The sequence below is a fragment of the Chrysemys picta genome, chromosome 6 (genome assembly GCF_011386835.1).
Source record: "Chrysemys picta bellii isolate R12L10 chromosome 6, ASM1138683v2, whole genome shotgun sequence".
Taxonomy (NCBI): domain Eukaryota; kingdom Metazoa; phylum Chordata; order Testudines; family Emydidae; genus Chrysemys; species Chrysemys picta.
Window position 1 is genome coordinate 1,215,173 of NC_088796.1, and position 21,233 is coordinate 1,236,405.

Sequence of the window (21,233 nt, forward strand, 5' to 3'; positions counted from 1 at the left end):
TTTGTATCCTCTTCCCATGGATGCATTTTGACTAAACGCCATGAATGAAATACAGATAATAATACCCAGACACTACAATGATGGTGCATGGCTGGAAGCATAACTCGAAGATATTAATTTTTTCTTGCTTTGCCTTCCTTTCTCATTTTATTCCATTTTCTTTCTATCTGCAACTTCCTTTCTCATCTCTATTCTCTCCCCCTCGTTCCATTAGGTTGTTATCCTCTCCACTGTGCTCTGTTCCCTCCATTCTCCCACTCCCCTCATTTCCTACCTTCAGCCTCGCATTCTCTCTTCTCCTTTAACTAGATGTTAAGTATTTTAATAATGAATGTCTTAGAGGGTAACCCCCTGAACAAATACTGAATCAAAGTATTAAATCACAGAACATTAGTAACCAGAACTGTGTCTTCCCTTGTTACAAAATTCACTTCCATGTAAATGAGCTGTGTAATACATTATGGCCAAGATTATCGATCCAGGGGAAGTATGTGTTAGAGAGCTTATTCCTTCACTCTTCCACTTCCCTGGTCCTTCTCGCATGAATAGAGAGCAACAATACCCGAGGTCCGAAAGTGCAAACAATTTGATGTTTATTGGGGTGAACTTTCAGCAAGCTTAAATCCAAGTTCCTTCTTCTTTATTTTCAAATCCCAACTTGCTTCCTGTTTGCACCTAATTTATATAGTACTATTTACAGCTACACCTTAACCAATCATTCTACTGAAATTTACCTAACCAATCCTAACGTATTGTAACATGATTAGCTAATCAATTATATCCCACCACCTTAATTAGTTACACCCAGCAAAATTAATTGTACAGCAGACAGAAACAATCACAGAACCAGACAGAGACCATGTAAATAAACATACAAAACAATACAGAAGTTAAGATTTCACAACTACATCTATAAATACATAAGGGTTTCCCAGTTGTGTTTACTGATAAGTGAGTTCTTACCAGACAGAAAACTATATTTCCTTTTACATCTTCTAGGCTCTTCCCTTTCTCTGGAGGTGATAGATCGGATCCCCTTCCGAACAGCCCCAGATCGGATCCCCCGTCTAACAGCCCCAGATCGGATCCCCCGTCTAACAGCCCCAGATCGGATCCCCCGTCTAACAGCCCCAGATCGGATCCCCCGTCTAACAGCCCCAGATCGGATCCCCCGTCTAACAGCCCCAGATGGCCTGAGTTCAGTAGGACTAAACAGGGCCTCAGATTGTCACAGTGAGAGAAGGCCCTTACACAGATTCTTTCTTTTATACCTTTATAACTAGCTAAATAATAAACATATACACCTCTACCCCGACATAACGCGACCCGATAGAACATGAATTTGGATATAACACGGTAAAGCAGTGCTCCAGGAGGCTCCCGAGGACAGCGTTATATCGGGGTAGAGGTGTACCTAAATTCTTAAAGTATAGGCCTTTACAGACGGGCTTGAATATCTATATCCTAACAGTATGTGTTCATCTGTCCTAAATTAGGCTCCTCAGTCTATATTTAAGCATTGAAATAAATGGCCCAAATTTCAAAATGCTGAGCACCTAGCTGCTCCCATTGGGCTTGTTAATGTTTGGAAATACAGAAGTGATTCTGGTGTTCCGGGCTCCTGGATATAAGGCCACTAGGTTTCTCCACCAATGCCCTACAAAGAATGCAGAGTATTTACACCTTAGACGGGAATCAGCAAAGCAATAACCTGAGACAGGAGCTCACATACAGCAGAACCCCAATTATCTGATCTAATTGGAACCAGGTCCAGATCGAATAATCAAAAATTCGGATAATCTGGAGAATGGGCAAAGAGCTTTCTATCCGTTATTTTAAGATACGGAGTTGCTTTTAAACAATCTGACCTCTCCCAGAGAAGCATTAAAACACACACCCCTTTTTTATTTTCAGCGTACATGAACAGTTACTTCTAGTAAAGAGTACCAATTTTTAAAAATGCAGAATGATCATTTTAAGTTGCAACAACAGCAACACTGTATTATTTTGGAGTTGCTCGAGTTTATCATTTCTGAATTTTTAAAAATGGGTACTGTACTCTTTACTAGAAGTAACAGTTCATGTATGCTATCCTGTGTGTGCACTGGTTGTTTGGTTAATACGGAGAGCTGGATAATGGAGGCTCGGATAAACGGGGTTCTACTGTACCACGGTGATGGGTACATTGCAAATACGGAGAAATTTCACAGATTCGAGGGGAAGCCCCACCTTCCCCAGGGACTACATGCCCTCCCTCAGATTCATAGATTCTAAAGCCAGAAGGGACCACTGTTATCATCTAGTCTGACCTGTGTAGCACAGGATATGGAACTTCCCCAAAATAATTCCTAGAGCAGATCTTTTAGAAAATCATCCAACCTTGATTTTAAAATTGTCAGTGATGGAAAATCCACCACAACCCTTAGTAAATTGTTCCAGTGGTTAATTACTCTTACTGTTAAAAATTCATGCCTCATTTCCAGTCTGAATTTGTCTAGCTTCAAGTTTCAGCCACTAGATCATCTTAGGCCTTTCTCTGCTAGACTAAAGAGCTCATTATTAAATATCTGTTCCCCAAGTGGGTACTTAGACTCTAATCAAGTCACACCCTAATCTTCTCTTTGTTAAGCTAAATAAATTGAATTCCTTGAGTCTATCACTATAAGGCAGGGTTTCTAAATCATTTAATCATTCTCGTGGCTCTTCTCTGAATCCTCTCCAATTTATCAACATCCTTCTTGAATTATGGGCACCAGAACTGGACACAGGATTTCAGCATCCATTGCACCAGTGCCAAAGACAGAGGTAAAATAACCTCGAGATTCCCTTGTTCATGCATCCCGGGATCGCACTAACCTTTCTGGCCACAGCGTCACATTAGGAGTTTGTGTTCAACTGATTATCCACCATTACTCCCAAATCTTTTTCAGAGTCACTGCTTCCCAGTATACAGGATATGGGACTCTAAGGCCTTGTCTACACTACAAAGTTTTGTCAGCAAAAGCTGCCTTTTGCCGACAAAACAGGGGAGGTGTACACGCTACAAAGCTACTTTTGGTGGCAAAACTCTGCTGTTTTGCTGACAAAATAAAACCACCTCGATGAGAGGCATAAAGCTGTTTGCAGCAAAAGTTAAAATGACAAAACGCCAGTGTAGACACTGCTGTTTGTTTTGTTGACATAACTGGCTTCCACCAGTATCCCACAATGCCTACCCTGACTGCTCTGCTCACTGTTTTGATCTCTGCTGCCCTGCAGGCATGCACTCCGGGAAGTATCTGACAGCTGAGGTACTGCTTCATTGTGGGGAACAACAAGTAAATCATTTACGTGGAAGGCTCTTGTTCTGCTCTGCACTAGGAACACAGCTGCAGGCAGACTGCTGCTGCGGGGACTGCTGTGCGGCTTTGACATTCCTCAGCAGGGAGAGCTCACAGAGCTTCTCAGGATTCTGCTTCTGGCAGCTGAGGAGGCTGTGGGAGAACTCGGAGGGAATCACAGAACCATAGGCAGGAAGGCAGAGCGGACTGTTTCCGGAGAGACTGCTGTGCCGAGCAGAGCCAGGGCTGCCTCAGGATAGGTCAGTCAGCCTGCTGTCTCTCCAGCCCCATATACACCATTCTCCTCTCCCTTCCCCCACACACTTCAGTTGAAAAAGCAACTGACAATATACTAGGATGCCCCTGGAACGATGGGATTGAGAAACCTTCATCACGTGATGCTGTACTTGCCCCATGAAGCATTGCAAACCCTTCCCAAAGCACCCTGCAGCCAGTTGCCTAGTGGGATAGCTACCAGTGCATTGCTCTTTGTGTCAATGTAAGAGCTGTTACTGAGAATGCACTCTGCCGACACAAGGAGCTAGTGTGGACATGCAACAACGGTTTTAAAGTCACATACCTTTTGCCGACAAAACTTTGTAGTGTAGACAAGGCCTAAGTAGGGCCTAGATTCTTTGTTTCTAGATGTATACATTTACATTTAGCTATATTAAAACTCATATTGTTTACCTGCCCCCAGTTTACCAAGCGAACGAGATCACTCTGAATCAGTGACCTGTCCTCTTCATTATTTACTACTCCCCCAATTTTTGGTTAATCTGAAGACTTTATTAGCAATAATTTTATGTTTTCTTCCAGGTCATTGATGATAATGTTAAATAGGATACCCCACCTCGCCTAAGAAGTGGCCCCCAGGGAGTCAGGGCCGGCTCTAGCTTTTTTGCTGCCCCAAGCAGCAAAAAAAAGCGCCGCCCCCCGAGGCCCCCCGCCGCCCCCCGCTGAGCGCTGGAACCCCCCCCCCGAGCGCTGAGCCCCGTGCTGCCCCTCCCCCGCCGCCAGAGCCCGCCCCCCCCAGAGCGCCGCCCCCCCCCGCACCGCCCCCCCGCCGAGCGCCGGAACCCCCCCCCAGCGTCGAGCCCCGTGCTGCCCCCCCACCCGCCAAACTCCGCGCCGCCGGAGCGCCCCCCCCTCCCCGCGGAATGCCGCGCCGCACTCCCCCCCGCCTCCCCTTACCAGGTGCCGCCCCAAGCATGTGCTTGGGTGCCTGGAGCCGGCCCTGCAGGGAGTACATCTCTCCCACCCATACCCCCATGGGCCCTGAAGTACACACCATCTCTTTCACCTACGTGAGACAGAGTGCCAGTCTGTAGCCTAAACAGTACTTACCTTCCCTGCATAGTGAATGATGCTGAACCCTAGCACGTGGCCTCTACATGGCTGGAAGTGTGAGTTTCCCTTGAAGGTGCTGTTCAGTTTATCCACAAAGGTTTTATCAGTCGCCTGCAACACAAGAGATTTCATAGTAAAACCCCACAAAATGAGAAATTAATAATTATTTATACAGCATCTCCATTCCCACCAAGACACTGGGCAGGGATCTACAAATGACTAGAAACACATTTTGATACAATACAAATATAATAAAAGCCACCCTAACAGCTGAGAGAGTGATGAAGAGAATTCTTCTCTATGAAGCGACTCCCCCTACCAACTGCTACTTAGCCTTTCTGCAAATCCCCATACTGTAAATCTACCCACCAGCTTCCCAGATTGACATCCACCCACATTTGAACCAAGGGATGCATCGTATTCCCCATCAATTGAAGTCTTTAAATCAAGATTGGGTGAGTCTCTTCCTAAAAGATCGTTCAATCTCTGTTACAGGTTACTGGGTTCAGTGAAGGAGTTACTGGGTGAAATTGTGGCCTGTGTTATGCAGCAGGTCCCTTCAGTTGGTCTATTATGTGTTGAACAGAGATGACTACATATCCCAGGAACAGCTGCAGTATTCCAACGTGAGACTATATGAATGGTGGAATGTTCATCCTTAGAGGTTTTTAAGATCTGGCTTGACAAAGCCCTGGCTGGGATGATTTAGGCTTGGTCTACACTAACCCCCCAAATCGAACTAAGGTACGCAACTTCAGCTACGTGAATAACGTAGCTGAAGTTCGAAGTACCTTAGTTCAATCTTACCTCGGTCCACACGCGGCAGGCAGGCTCCCCCGTCGACTCCGCGGTACTCCTCTCGCCGAGCTGGAGTACCGCAGTCGACGGCGAGCACTTCCGGGTTCGACTTATCGCGTCCAGACAAGACGCGATAAGTCGAACCCAGAAGTTCGATTGCCAGCCGCCGAACTAGCGGCTGGGTATAGACGGAGACTTAGTTGGGGTTGGTCCAGCTTTGAGCAGGGGGGTTGGACTAGATGACCTCCTGAGGTCACTTCCAACCTAATCTTCTATGGCCTTGGCTACACTGGCAATTCACAGCGCTGCACTTGCTGCGCTCAGGGGTGTGAAAAAACACACACCCCCCGAGCGCAGCGAGTGCAGCGCTGTAAAGCGCCAGTGTAATCAGCGCCTGCAGCGCTGCACGCTCTCTCGCAGCGCTGCAAGCTATTCCCCTCGGAGAGGTGGAGTACTTGCAACGCTGCGAGAGAACTCTCGCAGCGCTGGCGGCGCGACTACACTTGTAGTTCACAGCGCTGCCGCGGCAGCGCTGTGAATCCGCAAGTGTAGCCAAGGCCTATGATTCTATGATCTAATGTTCCTCTCTTACTTACAGATCTTTGAACTCTAAATGGCATGATAAAATATGCAAAGGCCCTGACTCTGCAAACATTTATACACATATTTAACTTTACACATGTGAGTAGTCCAATTGAAATCAAGTGGGCTACTTGTGCATATCTGTAGGGTCAAGACCTAAAGCAAATTTGGGGGAATTAAAAAAAAAAAAAATCTAGTAGGCCTGGTACATTGTGAGGAAGAATAAAAATCTACCAGGTCAGCTGGAGAATCCTAAAACTCCTTAAAGTGCTCAGGCGGTAAATCCTTTGGGAAAAAAAATGCAAAGAGCAGCAGCCGCCAACATGACTTCACAGAGAACTAGCTTCACAGATCTGGGAAATGTAATCTAACAATGCTAAAAATAAATGAAAAATCATCAGCATAAAAACGTACCATTCCTCAATAAGGAAATGTTTCACTTGCTGTTACTTCAAGTATCAGGCAAGATGCTATAGGATTATCAGTGAAAATGCTATTTCTTTGTGTCTGGTTTGTTCACTTTGTATGCTTAGCATCTACACTGATATTTTTTGACATTCTCCCACTATCACTCTAGTCCCAGCATTACTGATGGGTAAAGAAATGCTGGGCCGGGACGGTGTGCTTCTGTCCTGAGTAAGTAGGTCAGCTGACAATGGGATGCAGAGGTGAGAATGAGTGGACTGCTGGAGTAACACAAGGAACCAGAATTGCCTTGACCATATTGGTATCACCAGGATGACTTTTGCCTTGCCCTGCAGATCTTTACCAGCATTTTCAGCAGCTGGGGAATTGGAAGAAATGTTCTTTCTTGTGTTTGAGTAATAAACTTTAGAATCAATGCTTTTGGGTGTTTGCCAAGAAATCGAGTAAAGTAAGGTCTATGTAGGAAAAAAAAAATCTGCACTTCTTTGTATCACTGTTTTTATGTTAGACGGTGAAATCACCTTGAACGCTTTTGATCCTTGAAATTAATACAACAGAATGTTTGCTTTGATGATGGTGCTGACTGGGATGAAAATGACAATGGTGCATTTGGTTTTTGCTTTTGCACTCTTTGTCACATCATCTGCATGCTGATGATAAAAGGATGGCAGAGGGGTAGGTTTTTGCAGGGCCGGCTCCACGTTTTCTGCTGCCCCAAGCGGCGAAAAAAAAGCGATCGGTGGCACTTCGGCGGCAGCTCAATCGTGCCGCTCCATTCTTCGGCGGCTCCTTCACTCCCTCTCTTCCTCTTTGGCGGCACCTCAAAGAGAAAGAGAGGGACTGAGGGACCCATTGCCGAATTCCCACCGAAGACCCGGCCGTACTGCCCCAATAGCGGACGGAGTGCCGCCCCTTTGAATTGGCTGCCCCAAGCACCTGCTTCCTTAGCGGGTGCCTGGAGCCAGCCCTGGGCTTTTGCCTGTGGCAGGATTGATCCCTAGTATATTTCCTCTTTGGTGGCAGAATATTTATACTGAGGGAACAAAGTGTGGTTCTAGAGTTGTTAAGCGTGTACAGTGACTCATCTGTCCTCGCACTGAACAGGCGGCCCTCAAATGGTAGAACTTCAACCATTGCCCACACTTTTCAGGAAACCCAATGAATGGAGCCATGATGACCATCTCATGGCAACAGCAGTTGCCAGAGAGCAAGAGGCAGTGCCTGCCCCATCCAGAGCTGTTTGGAATGATGACCTAGCCTGCAACTGTCCTTTGTCAATTACAGACTAAAACTGCTGTCTGCAGTCCTGGGGAAATATGTCCTGTAAATTCATTAAGTACACTGCTCTACAGCCAAAATGCTTCTCAAATAAGTGTAGTCAAACTTTACTAATTCTGGGTCACTGAGAACGAAAATGATGCTTAAAATTGTTGATTGGCTCTAGTTTTCAAGATATGCTATTGGGTCAGTATATACGACCCTTGACTTGGGCATGGCAGAGGATAAGTGAGTTATAAAGGGAAGAGATCTCAATTTAAACCAGAAATGACTAAAATACATCTTTGACTGGATCTATGAATAAATCTATGACTGGGTTTGGACAGTACTTGCTTTTTAGGCAAAACAATGAATGATGCAATCTGAAGCTGGTATTGCGTCATACATGTTATGAATTGCATCATGTTATTCCTAGAAGTCATGGATGATGCAATCATAACGAAGCTTACATCACTCTGCTGAACAAATTGCCTTATATCAACTCTAGAAATCATACAGTGTCGTGCTCTCTTATTTGTCAGTGTTTGATTTTGCAAAGGGACACATTTCTGTTTAGCCAAAGTGAGCAGAGATGCCTCGTACTTGTGTGAACAGTGCAGATAACTTCTGCTATGTTTGTGGTGAAGTGACTTTTGCATCACAAAAGCGCAGTATAACCACTATGGTTAAGAAAGCCTATCACCTTTATTTTGGCTGCAAAATTGGAGATCAGGACAAGAGGTGGGCCCCACACATATGCTGCAACACTTGTGCAACAAATCTTCGCCAGTGGTTGAACAGGAAAAGGAAATCTATGCCTTTTGCAGTGCCAATGATTTGGAGAGAGCCAACAGATCATACCAGCAATTATTACTTCTGCATGGTGCCTCCAGTTGGGAAAGGTGTGTCAAAGAAGAAAAAGTGGACTGTGCATTATCCAAACATTCCATCAGCTACATGCTCAGTACCCCACGGAGAATGATTCTGGTGCATCAGGAACCGGCAGTCCTTCTCACTTGAGTCAGACAAGGAAGAGGAAGAGGATGAAACTTCTGGTCCTGAACTATCAATGTCACAGGACCCACATTTTCTCCCATCCTCCTCTGAACCACACCTCATAACACAAGGTGAACTGAATGACCTTGTCAGGGATTTGGAACTACCCAAGAGTAAGGCAGAACTGTTGGGCTCCAGACTACAGCAGTGGAATCTCCTGGCAGGTGATGTTAGGGTTTCCAGGTTCCGTGACCGTCAAAAGGATCTTGTCCCATTCTTCTTCATGGAAGGTGATCTTGTAGCCTGCAACAACATCGATGGTGTGATGGCAGCCCTCAACATCGTTCACGATGCAGATGAGTGGAGACTGTTCATTGATTCATCAAAGACGAGTCTTAAAGCTGTTTTACTGCATAATGGCAATGTTTTGCCATCAATTCCAGTTGGTCATGCAGTCCATATGAAGGAAACCTATGACAACATGAAACAACTTTTGAGGTGCATAAACTATGACCAACATCAGTGGCAGCTTTGTGGCGATTTGAAGGTTGTTGTTCTCTTGCTTGGTCTGCAGACTGGATACACAAAGTACTGCTGTTTTCCCTGCGAATGGGATAGTCGTGCAAGAGATTCCCACTACATCAAGAAAGATTGGCCACTCCGACAGTCATTGGAGCCTGGGAGGAAAAGTGTTCAGCATCCACCACTTGTTGAATCAAGGAAGATTTTGTTACCACCCTTACACATTAAGCTGAGTCTGATGAAGAACTTTGTCAAGGCCATTGACAAAACACAAGCAGCTTTCAAGTACCTCCGTGGAAAATTTCCAAGGTTAAGTGAAGCTAAGATAAAGGAAGGTGTCTTTGTTGGTCCTCAGATTCGTGAACTTCTTCGAGATGATGCATTTGACCATGCACTGCGTGGCAAGGAAAAGACAGCATGGAAAGCCTTCCAGTTAGTGGCAATAAATTTTCTCAGAAACAACAAGGCAGACAACTACAGGTTGTGGGTGGAAAACCTCCTCAAGGCATACAAAAGCCTTGGTTGCAACATGTCACTAAAGATACATTTTTTGCACTCATCTAGATTTTTTTCCACCGAACTGCGGAGCAATGAGTGACGAGCACTGCGAGCGATTTCACCAGGACATTGCAACAATGGAGAAACGCTATCAGAGCAAATGGAGCCCATCAGTGCTTGCAGACTATTGCTGGACAGTGACAAGAGATGCTCCATTTAATGAATACAAGAGACAAGCCAAGAAGTGCCGAGTAGACACTGAATAGGACTAAACTATGTACATAATAGTTTTTTGCCTTTTGTTTCATAATAAATTTTATTTATATAACCCTTTTGCTGATTTTTCAAGTGTTACATAAACAGGACAGGTGAAATATTATCATGTAAAGCAACCATAAACACATGAAAAGACCTAGGTTTACAATTTATGATTAAAACTCTACTATCTATACAATATACATAGACATAAAATGTAAAAACTTAAATATCTTAGAAACAGTAGCCAATCAGTTGTTTTAATTATCATATTTGAATTCAGCACATCAAAATACATAATAAATAGTACATTTTATCTCTGAAGCAGACGACTTCTCAAAAATTGTAGACCAGTCGTATCAGAGGGGTAGCCATGTTAGTCTGTATCCACAAAAACAACGAGGAGTCCGGTGGCACTTTACAGACTAACAGATTTATTTGGGCATAAGCTTTCGTGGGTAAAAAACCTCACTTCTTCAGATGCATGTAGTGAAAATTACAGATACAGGGATAGATATACTGGCACAGGAAGAGAAGGGAGTTACCTTACCAGTGGAGAACCTCATTCTGGACCAGTCCACACAAGAGATCCACTTCCTGGACACTACAGTGCAAATAAGCGATGGTTACATAACCGCCACCCTATACTGGAAACCTACTGGCCGCTATACTTACCTACATGCCTCCAGCTTCCATCCAGGACACATCACATGATCCATTGTCTACAGCCAAGCCCTAAGATACAACCACATTTGCTCCAATCCCTCAGACAGAGACAAACACCTACAAGATCTTTATCAAGCATTCTTAAAACTACAATACCCACCTGGGGAAGTGAGGAAACAGATTGACAGAGCGAGACAGGTACCCAGAAGTCACTTACTACAGGACAGGCCCAACAAGGAAAACAACAGAACACCACTGGCCATCACATACAGCCCCCAGCTAAAACCTCTCCAGCACATCATCAACAACCTACAACCTATCCTGGAAAATGATCCCTCACTCTCACAGACCTTGGGAGGCAGGCCAGTCCTCGCTTACAGAGAGCCCCCAACCTGAAGCAAATACTCACCAGCAACTACGCACCACACCACACCACAGAAACACTAAACCAGGAACCAAGCCCTGTAACAAACCCCATTGCCTACTCTGTCCCCATATCTACTCTAGTGACACCATCATGGGACCCAACCACATCAGCCACACCTTCAGGGGCTCATTCACCTGCACATCTACTAATGTGATATATGCCATCAGGTGCACCAGCAATGCCCCTCTGCCAAGTACATTGGCCAAACCAGACAGTCTCTACGTCGAAGAATAAATGGACACAAATCAGACATCAGGAATGGTAACATACAAAAACCAGTAGGAGAACACTCTAATCTTCCTGGACATTCAACAGATTTAAAAGTAGCCATCCTTCAACAAAAAACTTCAAAAACAGACTTCAAAGAGAAACTGCAGAGGTACAGTTCATTTGCAAACTTAACACCACTAATTTGGGCTTGAATAGGGACTGAGAGTGGCTGGCTCACTACAAAAGCAATTTTCCCTCTCTTGGTGTTGACACCTCCTCATTAATTATTGGGAGTGGACCACATCCACTCTGGCTGAATTAGCCTTGTCAACACTGGTTCTCCACTTGTAAAGTAACTCCTTTCTCTTCATGTGCCAGTATATCTATAATTTTCACTCCATGCATCTGAAGAAGTGGGTTTTTTTACCCACAAAAGCTTATGCCCAAATAAATCTGTTAGTCTTTAAGGTGCCACTGGAAAGAATAAATGGACACAAATCAGACGTCAAGAATTATAACATTAAAAAGCCAGTTGGAGAACACTTCAACCTCCCTGGCCACTCGATTACAGACCTAAAAGTCACAATATTACAACAAAAACAGACTCCAACGAGAGACTGCTGAATTGGAATTAATTTGCAAATTGGACACCATTAAATTAGGTTTGAATAAAGACTGGGAGTGGATGGGCCATTACACAAAGTAAAACTATTTCCCCATGCTTATTTCCGCCCCCCCCCCCCTCCCAGTTCCTTATATCTCCTTGTCAAGTGCTGGAAATGGGCCATTTTCATTACCACCACAAACAGTTATTTTTCTCTCCTGTTGACAACAGTTCACCTTAACTGCTCACTCTCCTTATAATGTGTATGGTAACACCCATTGTTTCATGTTCCTTGTGTATATAAGTCCTTGAATAAGGACTGGGAATGGTTGAGCCATTACAAACATTGAATCTATCTCCCCTTGTAAGTATTCTCACACTTGTTATCTAACTGTCTGTCTGTACTGGGCTAGCTTGATTATCACTTCAAAAGTTTTTTTTTCTCTTAATTAATTGGCCTCTCAGAGGTGGTAAGACAACTCCCACCTGTTTATGCTCTCTGTATGTGTGTATATATATCTCCTCAATATATGTTCCATTCTATATGCATCCGAAGAAGTGGGCTGTAGTCCACGAAAGCTTATGCTCTAATAAATTTGTTAGTCTCTAAGGTGCCACAAGTCCTCCTGTTCTTCTTCTTGTGTATATATATATATCTTCCTTCTGTATTTTCCACTACATGCATCCGATGAAGTGAGCTATAGCCCACGAAAGCTTATGCTACAATAAATTTGTTAGTCTCGAAGGTGCCACAAGTATTCCTATTCTTTTTGTAAATTCACTGTCATTAATAAAGTCATATTTTGTCACGAGTGCTTGCTAATTTACAATCCTAAACCGCAAGTTCGGTGATTAATACAATTATCTCCTGTAGAGATCTAGTCACTTAATGTCCTTATGGAGTCCAATTTATTAAGTCCTGCATAAAGTCTTTCAAAAGAAAACTCAAGCTTAAGAAGTCTTTATCCCAGTTTCAGCTGGTCCCAGACCCTCCTCCCTGAGGGTCTGTCTTCTTCCCAAATGCCTCTTGCCTGGAGTTTGGCGTTCTCCACCGGTTGATTCAAGGCCCTGCAGGAGCCTTCTCACTCCCTGCAGCGTCTGCAGGAATCCACCAACAACCACCTGCATCTGTCCCCCCCTTTATGGGGCTCAGGAGCCTCCTTAAGTCTTTGGTCCAGGTGCACTGAACCCTGCTTCCTTGTAAAGGGGCCAGTCACCCTGTGACATACCCTGCGTTTGACCGTTCCTAAGTGAGAGAAAGTAGCAATGCTCACAACAGCCTAGACACTATTTGGACTCACATCCTGGCTGGGATGATTTAGTTGGGGATTAGTCCTGCTTTGAGCAGGGGGTTAGACTAGATGACCTCCTGAGGTCCCTTCCAACCCTGATATTCTATGATTCTTGTGAGCGTGGTTTCTGCGGGTATTCCCGTGACATAGTTCCACTGGCAATGGATTCAGAAGATGGGTATGAGTCCTCTGAATCAAATGGCAGTGCCATCAATACCAGAGAGGATTGTGATCTAGCTTGACTCAGACAGTACTGGTGGAGGAAACCACATGGTAGCCTGTGCTGACTCAAGTCTTGGTTCTGCTTGAGGTTGCCCCTAAAGAAGTGGGGATTCCGGTTCTGGACAGACAGTGAAATTGCTTGCTACTGTATATGGAATCAATGCCATTGATGGAAGATTTGTTGTCATCCTCTGTCTCGTTGGTACCAGAGGTGTCATGCTCTGTGCCAATATCAGCAATTTTGAGGTTGCACTCTGAATCAAAGCGCATTCATCTCTCCATACAAAGGCCGTTGGTACCATTGGCACCCATTCAGTCAATAGGGAATGATCCTGTACTATGGGGAGCTCTTTACCAGTAGACTGGGTGCCGGTTGGTGGTGCCAGGCCCTCTGACTTAAATGTTACAGAACCAGGATCGCGGTTCTTATGAGCGCTGGATATGCCCATGCCATGGCAGGGAGTCTCATGAGATGGGGATGACAGGCTCTTTTTTGAAGATGACTTAGAGGGAGATTTATCCCTCTTCTCTTTAAGGGAATGCTTCAATTTCCCTTCCTCACTCTTTTCCTAGTGCGTCTTACCAGTGTCCTTTGAAAACTATTTCAGAGAAGGAGCCTTGGAGCCAATCAACACTGAGCTTGATGGAGCACTCCCAAACTCCTGCAGCTGGTGTACAGAGGGTCCCCCAAGCCTGAGTCCCAGTCTGCCCTTATGGACTTGTCCATTAGAAACATTTTAATCCAGCTCTCTCTGGATTGCATCATCCTATGCAACAACATGCAGCAGACACCACAGTTAGAAGTAATAAGAGTCTGTCCTAGGAGCAGAGGCAGGTGTCATGGTCATCCTTCATAAGAAGCAGTCTGAGGCAGACCACAGTTTTTAAATCCAAGCGATCTGGGCACATTAGGAACCTGTCCTTCAGGAGGGAGATGAGTGGGGGAGTTAAGCCCTGAAAAATGATGCCCCTTTGCACTTACTTTCTACTGTAGGTAACAGTTTCCTAAATATAAATAAATAAATACATATACTTATCTATAAATAACAATACACACAAAACCAAATAATTAGCCATCTCAACTGGCTACAGATACAGCTCACTCCATCTCAGGCCAAGGACCGGGAGGAATTGGAGTGGCAGATGGCTGGTGCTACCTTTTATACCCTCAGAAGGGAGCACGAGGGTAAGCAGGTGCATGTATAAGCTAATGGACACGGCTAGTGAAAAGCTTCTGGTCTCGGCACATGGAATGCATGTACAACCAAGCTCTTGAAGAATGAGTTGTTTTCCTTATAAAAATGAAATACTTGTTTTTAAATAATGTTTAAGTGTAATTATTTATAATTTTTTTTTTTTTATCGCCACTGCTGAATGAGTGCACCCTGCCTTGTTTACTGGATGAGATACTGGTCATACATAAACAACAGTACCTGATCACATAACTAAAGACTAACGTAATGCATATGTACAAACAGGACATGTGTTAAGGTTATACATAAAAACTTAACGTTGGCCATTTCCTGGTTTTTGAGCGTTTATATGGAATTTCCTGGTACGTTTTTATTAGGGCTGTCGATTAATGGCCATTAACTCACGCAATTAACTAAAAAAAAAAAAATTAATCATGATTAATCGCAGTTTTAATCACACTGTTAAACAATAGACTACCAACTGAAATGTATTAAATATTTTTGGATATTTTTCTACGTTTTCAAATATATTGATTTCAGTTAGAACACAGGGTTGGACCTGCTTTGAGCAGGGGGTTGGACTAGATCAGTAGTCCCCAATCTTTTTTGTCTGGCGGGCGCCAGACGACGAGCCACCAAGGACCGTGGCCGGCGGACGAGCATCCGCCAAAATGCCGCCGAGAAGCAGCGTCATCCAGAGGCATCAGCGGCATTTAGGTGGCGACGCCTCTGGATGACGCTGCTTCTCGGCGGCATTTCAGCGGATGCTCGTCCGCCGGCCAGTAAGCGGGTGCACATAGTCGCCATGGCGCTCACGGGCACCACGTTGGGGACCACTGGACTAGATGACCTCCTGAGGTCTCTTCCAACCCTAATCTATGATTCTCCTCACTCATCTGTTGTACCAACCCCCACAACATCTTCTCTGATCCACAGCTTGTCCCTGTACCACTCTAGTCACAATTGCCATACCTGAGGGAATGCGCTCTGCTCATCCAGGAGAGACAGCAGCCCCAGCGGCTTGGCCAGGAACAGGTCCTGCAGCAGGAGAAGGAAAAGAGATGAGCCCCTTACCTAACGGGAGTGGAGGCAGTCCATCATCTCATCTCCCCTCTGTCTGCTCACTACACTCTCTGCCCCCACCTTCAAGGGAACTTTTCCCCAGATCCTAACCCTCCCAACATTGGATACAGCACTTCCTCTCTCCCTCCCTTGGGCCTCTGCCTGGGGCTAGAGTCTCCTCTCCCTCACCCAGATCTAGGTCACTCACCAAAATGGGTTTGTTATTGCTGAATGTAATTGCCTCCCAGGGCAGCCCTTCCTCCTGGTACGCAGCCTGCTCCAGTTGGAAAATATGCTGAGACACAGAAGAGAGTAAAATTGGAGCTCCCAGCAGCACCAACAGCCTTCAGCCAAGCAAGTCATGCATCCTTCCCCTCGACACGCTATGTGAAAGGCAGAGTCACAGCTTCAAACCGCCTCAGCACTCGTATACCTCCCCAAGACAAGACCATTGCTGTGAGCAATCCCGCTGTGCCAGGCCCACCATCCAATGGTAACCCCCATGCACGAGGAGGCACCTGCTCCTGGTCTCCACTCTGCTCCCATGGCTGGATCACCACTCTGGGCTTCCCCAGCCCAGGGGGGGGCCCTACTGTACAAGGAGAGGTCACCATTCTGCCCTCCCATGGCTCTCCCAACTCCCTGCGGAGCCCCCTGCCACCCAGAAAACGTCACACCTGGAACTCACATAATTGAAGAAGTGCTGTAGCTGCTCATTGGCCAAGTTTATGCAGAGCTGCTCAAAACGATTCACCACAAAGTTCTCAAACCCAAAGATATCCAGGATCCCTGGAAGGAGGGAGATGAGCCTCAACATAGACCCCTGCAGACTCACCTATGGGGTGGCTGAATATTCCTTGAACTAAGCCCCCTACTTTGGCAGCTAAAGACCCCCCTCACTGAGCCTCATGCCTTCACACCAAGCGCTCATCCCCTCAGAGACTCGGCCTTGCGGGACCCCCCCTGCATTATGCCTCTTCCACAGGCTGCCATGACACCCCTGCACTGCGTCTCATTCCCCTCACACCAACCCAATCCCCGCAGCCAGATACACCCCATCTCCCTCCACCCCACAGCGACCCACCTCACAGAGAACAATACTAGAACTAAATCCCAGTGAACTCTAGAGAGACCCCCAGCAACAATCCAGACCCCAGTACAAGCCCTATTGCAAAGACTGCATTCTCCCCCAGAATTACATCCGTGCAGCCAGCTTCCTCTTCAGACTGAGCCTCCCAGAGACACTGTGAAAATAATCTTCCCCAAGGCCGCCATCTCCCTGGAATTACAACCCCGTATTCAGTCCTAGAGACACCTCCTCCCCCATGGTGCTTTGCCCTTTTGACTGTGGCAAGTACCAGATTTACCATGGTGCCGGGCCCACGGTCGAAAGGGGCCCTGGCCCGCTCTTCTCCGCCCCCCGCTCTCTCCTGTGGGGCAGAAGCTTGATGCTGCCAGCTGCTGGTGCTCCTGCTGCAGCAGGGCAGGGTCTGCTGGCAGCCAAGCTCCTCCCCTGCCTCTTCCCCCAGCGTGCTAGGTCCCCTCCCCTCCCCCTCCCGCTGATCAGCTGTTGGCAGGAGGGAGGGGGAAGCAGCACGCTCCAGGGAGGAGAAGAGGTGGGGGCGAGACCTTGGGGAAGGGGCTGGAATTGGGGAATACCCCCTCCATCCCCATGCATGAGCACCCCCACAACCCCAGCCCACCCCCACAACCCTCTGCCCACCCTACCCCCCCATACACCCCCAGCCCCCCGCCCTGACCCTTGCACCTCCTCACACACCCCCAGCCCTGACCCTGCACTCCCCTCACACTTCCTCAGCACCCCCTCACACACCTCCAGCCCCCTGCCCTGACCCCCGCACCCCCACCTCCCCAGCCCCCTGCCCTGACTCCTGCATCCCCCTCACACCTCCCTCTCACCCCCCTCACACACACCCAGCCCTGACCCCTGCACCCCCCACACCTCCCCAGCCCTGACCCCTGCACCCCCCTCACACACCTCCAGCCCCCTGCCCTGACTCCTGCACCCCCCTCACACACCTCCAGCCCCCTGCCCTGACTCCTGCACCCCCCTCACACACCTCCAGCCCCATCCTGAGAACCAAACAGGAGCTGCCCCAGGTAAGCGCTCCACACCCCAACCTCCCTCACCCTAGATCCTGGCCAGACCCCGCAACCCAACATTTTTTTACAATATTTGGAAAGATCATTAAGTGGTCCGTCGAAACCCTCCGTGATTTTCAAGTGGTCTGTAGAAAAATAAGTTAGATGACAAGAACAATCAAGGTACCTCATTTTATTTTCATTTACTTGCTATTATTTATAGGAGGAGGATGAAGGAAAAAAGAATGAAAAACGGGGGCAGGGGGAGATAAGAGAGAATGTTCTTTTTCTTGGCTGGGTCCCAAGGAGGAGCCCCAAAAATGAAGCTGAGCACAGGGCTGGGGGGCCCCACTAACTCTAAATCCACCACTGGCTGTCACATCACCTGGGCTGGGGATACTGAGCTGATCCCCAGTCTCCAACCTACCTGTGCAGTACAGCAGACATGGCCCTGCCCACTAGCTCCTCTCCACTCCCTAGCCCCCCCACCACTTGCCCCCCCCTTAAGGCTTAGCCCTCTTACTTTTAAAAATGATTGCTTGCCCCTCTCCCCCCCCCTCAGGCTTTTCTGGCAGCCCTGTTGCCGAGTATCCAGTTTTAGACTGGAAACTCCAGTAGAAAACAGGACCCGAGTTAGCAGTGCTGACTGGAAACCAAATGTCCGGTTATAGGAGTAACCACATTAGCCTCTGCTCCTCCCACTCACAACACCCACCCCCGAGGGCTGGAAGAGAACCTGTCCCGCTGCTGTGGGAGGAGGGGAAGCTCAATGCAGAGAGAGACAAAGAGAATGGGCTAGAACCAGGTAGGTACCCGCTCTATGTGGGCAGGGGTGGGGGGGGATCCTGTTTACCCCATCCCCAGCCCTGCTGCGCTTGCAGTTTACCCCTGACCCCTCCCTTGCTCCAGAGACCAACCCTAGCTCCTGCCCCACTGTGCTTTTAGCCCCGGCCCCCTTTACAATCATTTCCCGGGGGGCCCACAAATATGTTTGGCGCCGGGCCCACAAAAAGTTAAGCCGGCCCTGACTGTGGCATGTGCATTCAGGGGGCTGACAGGAGCAAAATAGTTGGGACTCACCAATCTCCCTCAGCTCCACCTCAGGATCCACATTCTCAGACAGCAGTTCGTTGATTTTGCGGACAATCCAACCAAACACGCGGCCATATGCCACCTTAGCAATGGAGTCCCGGGCATCTGCACAGCCAGACAGTAAAGAAAGATGATCACCTAGCCACAGGTGCTCCTTCCCCTCAAAGAGCTTCGAAGCTTCCTTCTAGGACACGGCTACCCCTCTGATCTGTTGAAGAGTCTCTCCATTTTTTAGAATAATTCCCCCAAGATTTTTGGCATAGAAACTCCCTTCACCCTTCTGTCACCAAGGATGATGCGTTCTCTTTGTACATATGACGTCTGACACTGTAGTCCTTGAGCACTAGGGCCTTTGAATATTATTTGGAAATTTGGATGGTTCTTCCGCAGACTCCTGAACTTTTGATTAAACTGTAGAAACCCTCACACAGCATTCATACCATCCACCAGCACTCCAGACTTCAACGAGAGAACAATGGCAGGACCCACGCTGGTTGGGCTGCAGGACTATATCAACTGAGCATGCTTAGAAACGTTGCTGTCATTCTAATGAGAAGGAGAGCAAGTCAGCACCATGTCATCTATGAACCTACATGGTAGAAAGTAACTATTTTACTGTCTGGAGTGACATGAGAAGGGAGGTTTGGTAGACAGAACCAGGAGCTTTCAAACTCTCAAACTGTTTCTTTTTTTTACGCAACAGTAATTTAGAAATTCTCGGATTTCAAAAGTTCATTAAAAACAATCTATTTTAATGTAATTATTCTTAATAAAGACATATCTGAGTTTCATTTCTTTCCTTATGAGGGAGTATAAGGAAAGAACACTTTACATGGGTTATATTTTGATACCATTACCTCTGCTTCTGACACTCATTCCTCGATGGTGCGCTATTATGATAATCCTCTCAGAATTTCCCTCTTACATGCTACTAAGCATTGGGCAAATTGTCAGTGCTTTGCACCAGGAACCCTCGCTTCCCCAACAGCACTGTGCATGCTTCAGGCACACTTACTACATATAAAACTCCAAAGACTGTTACAGATTGGGGGGAGTAGAAAAAACTGGTGCAAGATATGAGTCAGTTCTCTTTTAAGTTCCCCAAAACACTAAGGAGTTGAACAGACAATGCCTACCCCAGCTTCCAAGGCCTTGAGCCACCGGTCTGCTCCTGAAAGAAACTAGCTCATGACTGACAAACAAATGCTTAACTTTTAACACATGAGAACTTGACTAGCACCTGCACATGTCCTATAGACTTCCCTATAGAAGTTTGCCCAATTCAAATGTGCCTGTGCATTGAAAGATGTAAACATTTAGTCAGGTCTGAATTCCCATAGACACACATGTGCCATTCTAATAGAAAGCCTTATCAAACACCCTTATTTAAATAATGAATACACATGCTCAAAGGATAATTTTTAAACCTTATCCCCCCACTTGACCTCTCACCTGCTTTTGCTACTGCTGTTTCAAACAGCAGGAGGTCAGAGTACACTGCAGACCAACTGGTGCACCATAGCAGGGTCCACACAGCCGGATGGTGCATGGCAGGCTACAGTGCTGTAGGTTTACACTCCAGTTGCCGCACACTAAACAGTCACGTGGACAAGCCCTCTGCATTTATATGGGCCCCATCAATGGAACATTCTGTTACTAATCAAAATAATAATAGTATTTCTCTTCCTCTTCCCAAGACGAAAAAGAATTGATAAGTTTACAGAGTTTGTGACAATAACCACATATCCCTGTATTAATTGTATATTTTGATCTGTAGCTGAAATCTGATTTTTCTGTCTTATGTTCTAAGATGGGGGTGGCAAACTACGGCCTGCGGGCCACATCCGGCCTGCCAGCTGATTTAATCCAACTCTCGAGCTCTCGCGCTCCAGCCAGGGAGCAAGGTCGGGGGCTGCTCTGTGCGTGCGTGCCGCAGCTCCCAGAAGCAGCAGTATGTCCCCCCTCTGGCTCCTACGTTTAGGGGCAGCCAGGGGACTCTGCACGCTGCCCCCGTCCCAAGCGCCGCCCCTGCAACTCCCACTTGCTGGGAACCACGGCCAATGGGAGCTGCAGGGGTGGCACCTGTGGATGGGTCAATGCACAGAGCCGGCTGGCCTCACCTCCGTGTAGGAGCCAGAGGGAGGATATGCTGCTGCTTCTGGTAAGCGCCACCTGGAGCCTGCACTCCGATCTCCTCCCATGCCCCCTCCTGCACCCTGAACTCCTCATTTCTGGGCCCACCCCACAGCCTGCACCCCCAGCCAGAGCCCGCACCCCCTCCTGCACCCCAACCCCAATTTTGTGAGCATTCATGACCCACCATACAATTTCTATACTCAGACATGGCCTTTGAGCCAA

The 21,233-nt window shown here is 46.9% G+C and overlaps 1 protein-coding gene across 1 annotated transcript in view; it reads right to left on the reverse strand.

The window, feature by feature from the left end:
* The window catches only part of LOC101951954 (myosin-IIIb-like), a 113,231-nt gene that overhangs the window by 61,336 nt on the left and 30,662 nt on the right, over nt 1-21,233 (reverse strand). The window contains exons 10-14 of the mRNA XM_065598586.1: nt 18,864-18,980; nt 16,369-16,469; nt 15,889-15,975; nt 15,591-15,656; nt 4,668-4,781 (exon numbers count right to left, since the gene is read on the reverse strand). Of these exons, the coding sequence (XP_065454658.1) occupies nt 4,668-4,781; nt 15,591-15,656; nt 15,889-15,975; nt 16,369-16,469; nt 18,864-18,980 (485 nt within the window). The remainder of the gene's footprint in view (nt 1-4,667; nt 4,782-15,590; nt 15,657-15,888; nt 15,976-16,368; nt 16,470-18,863; nt 18,981-21,233) is intronic.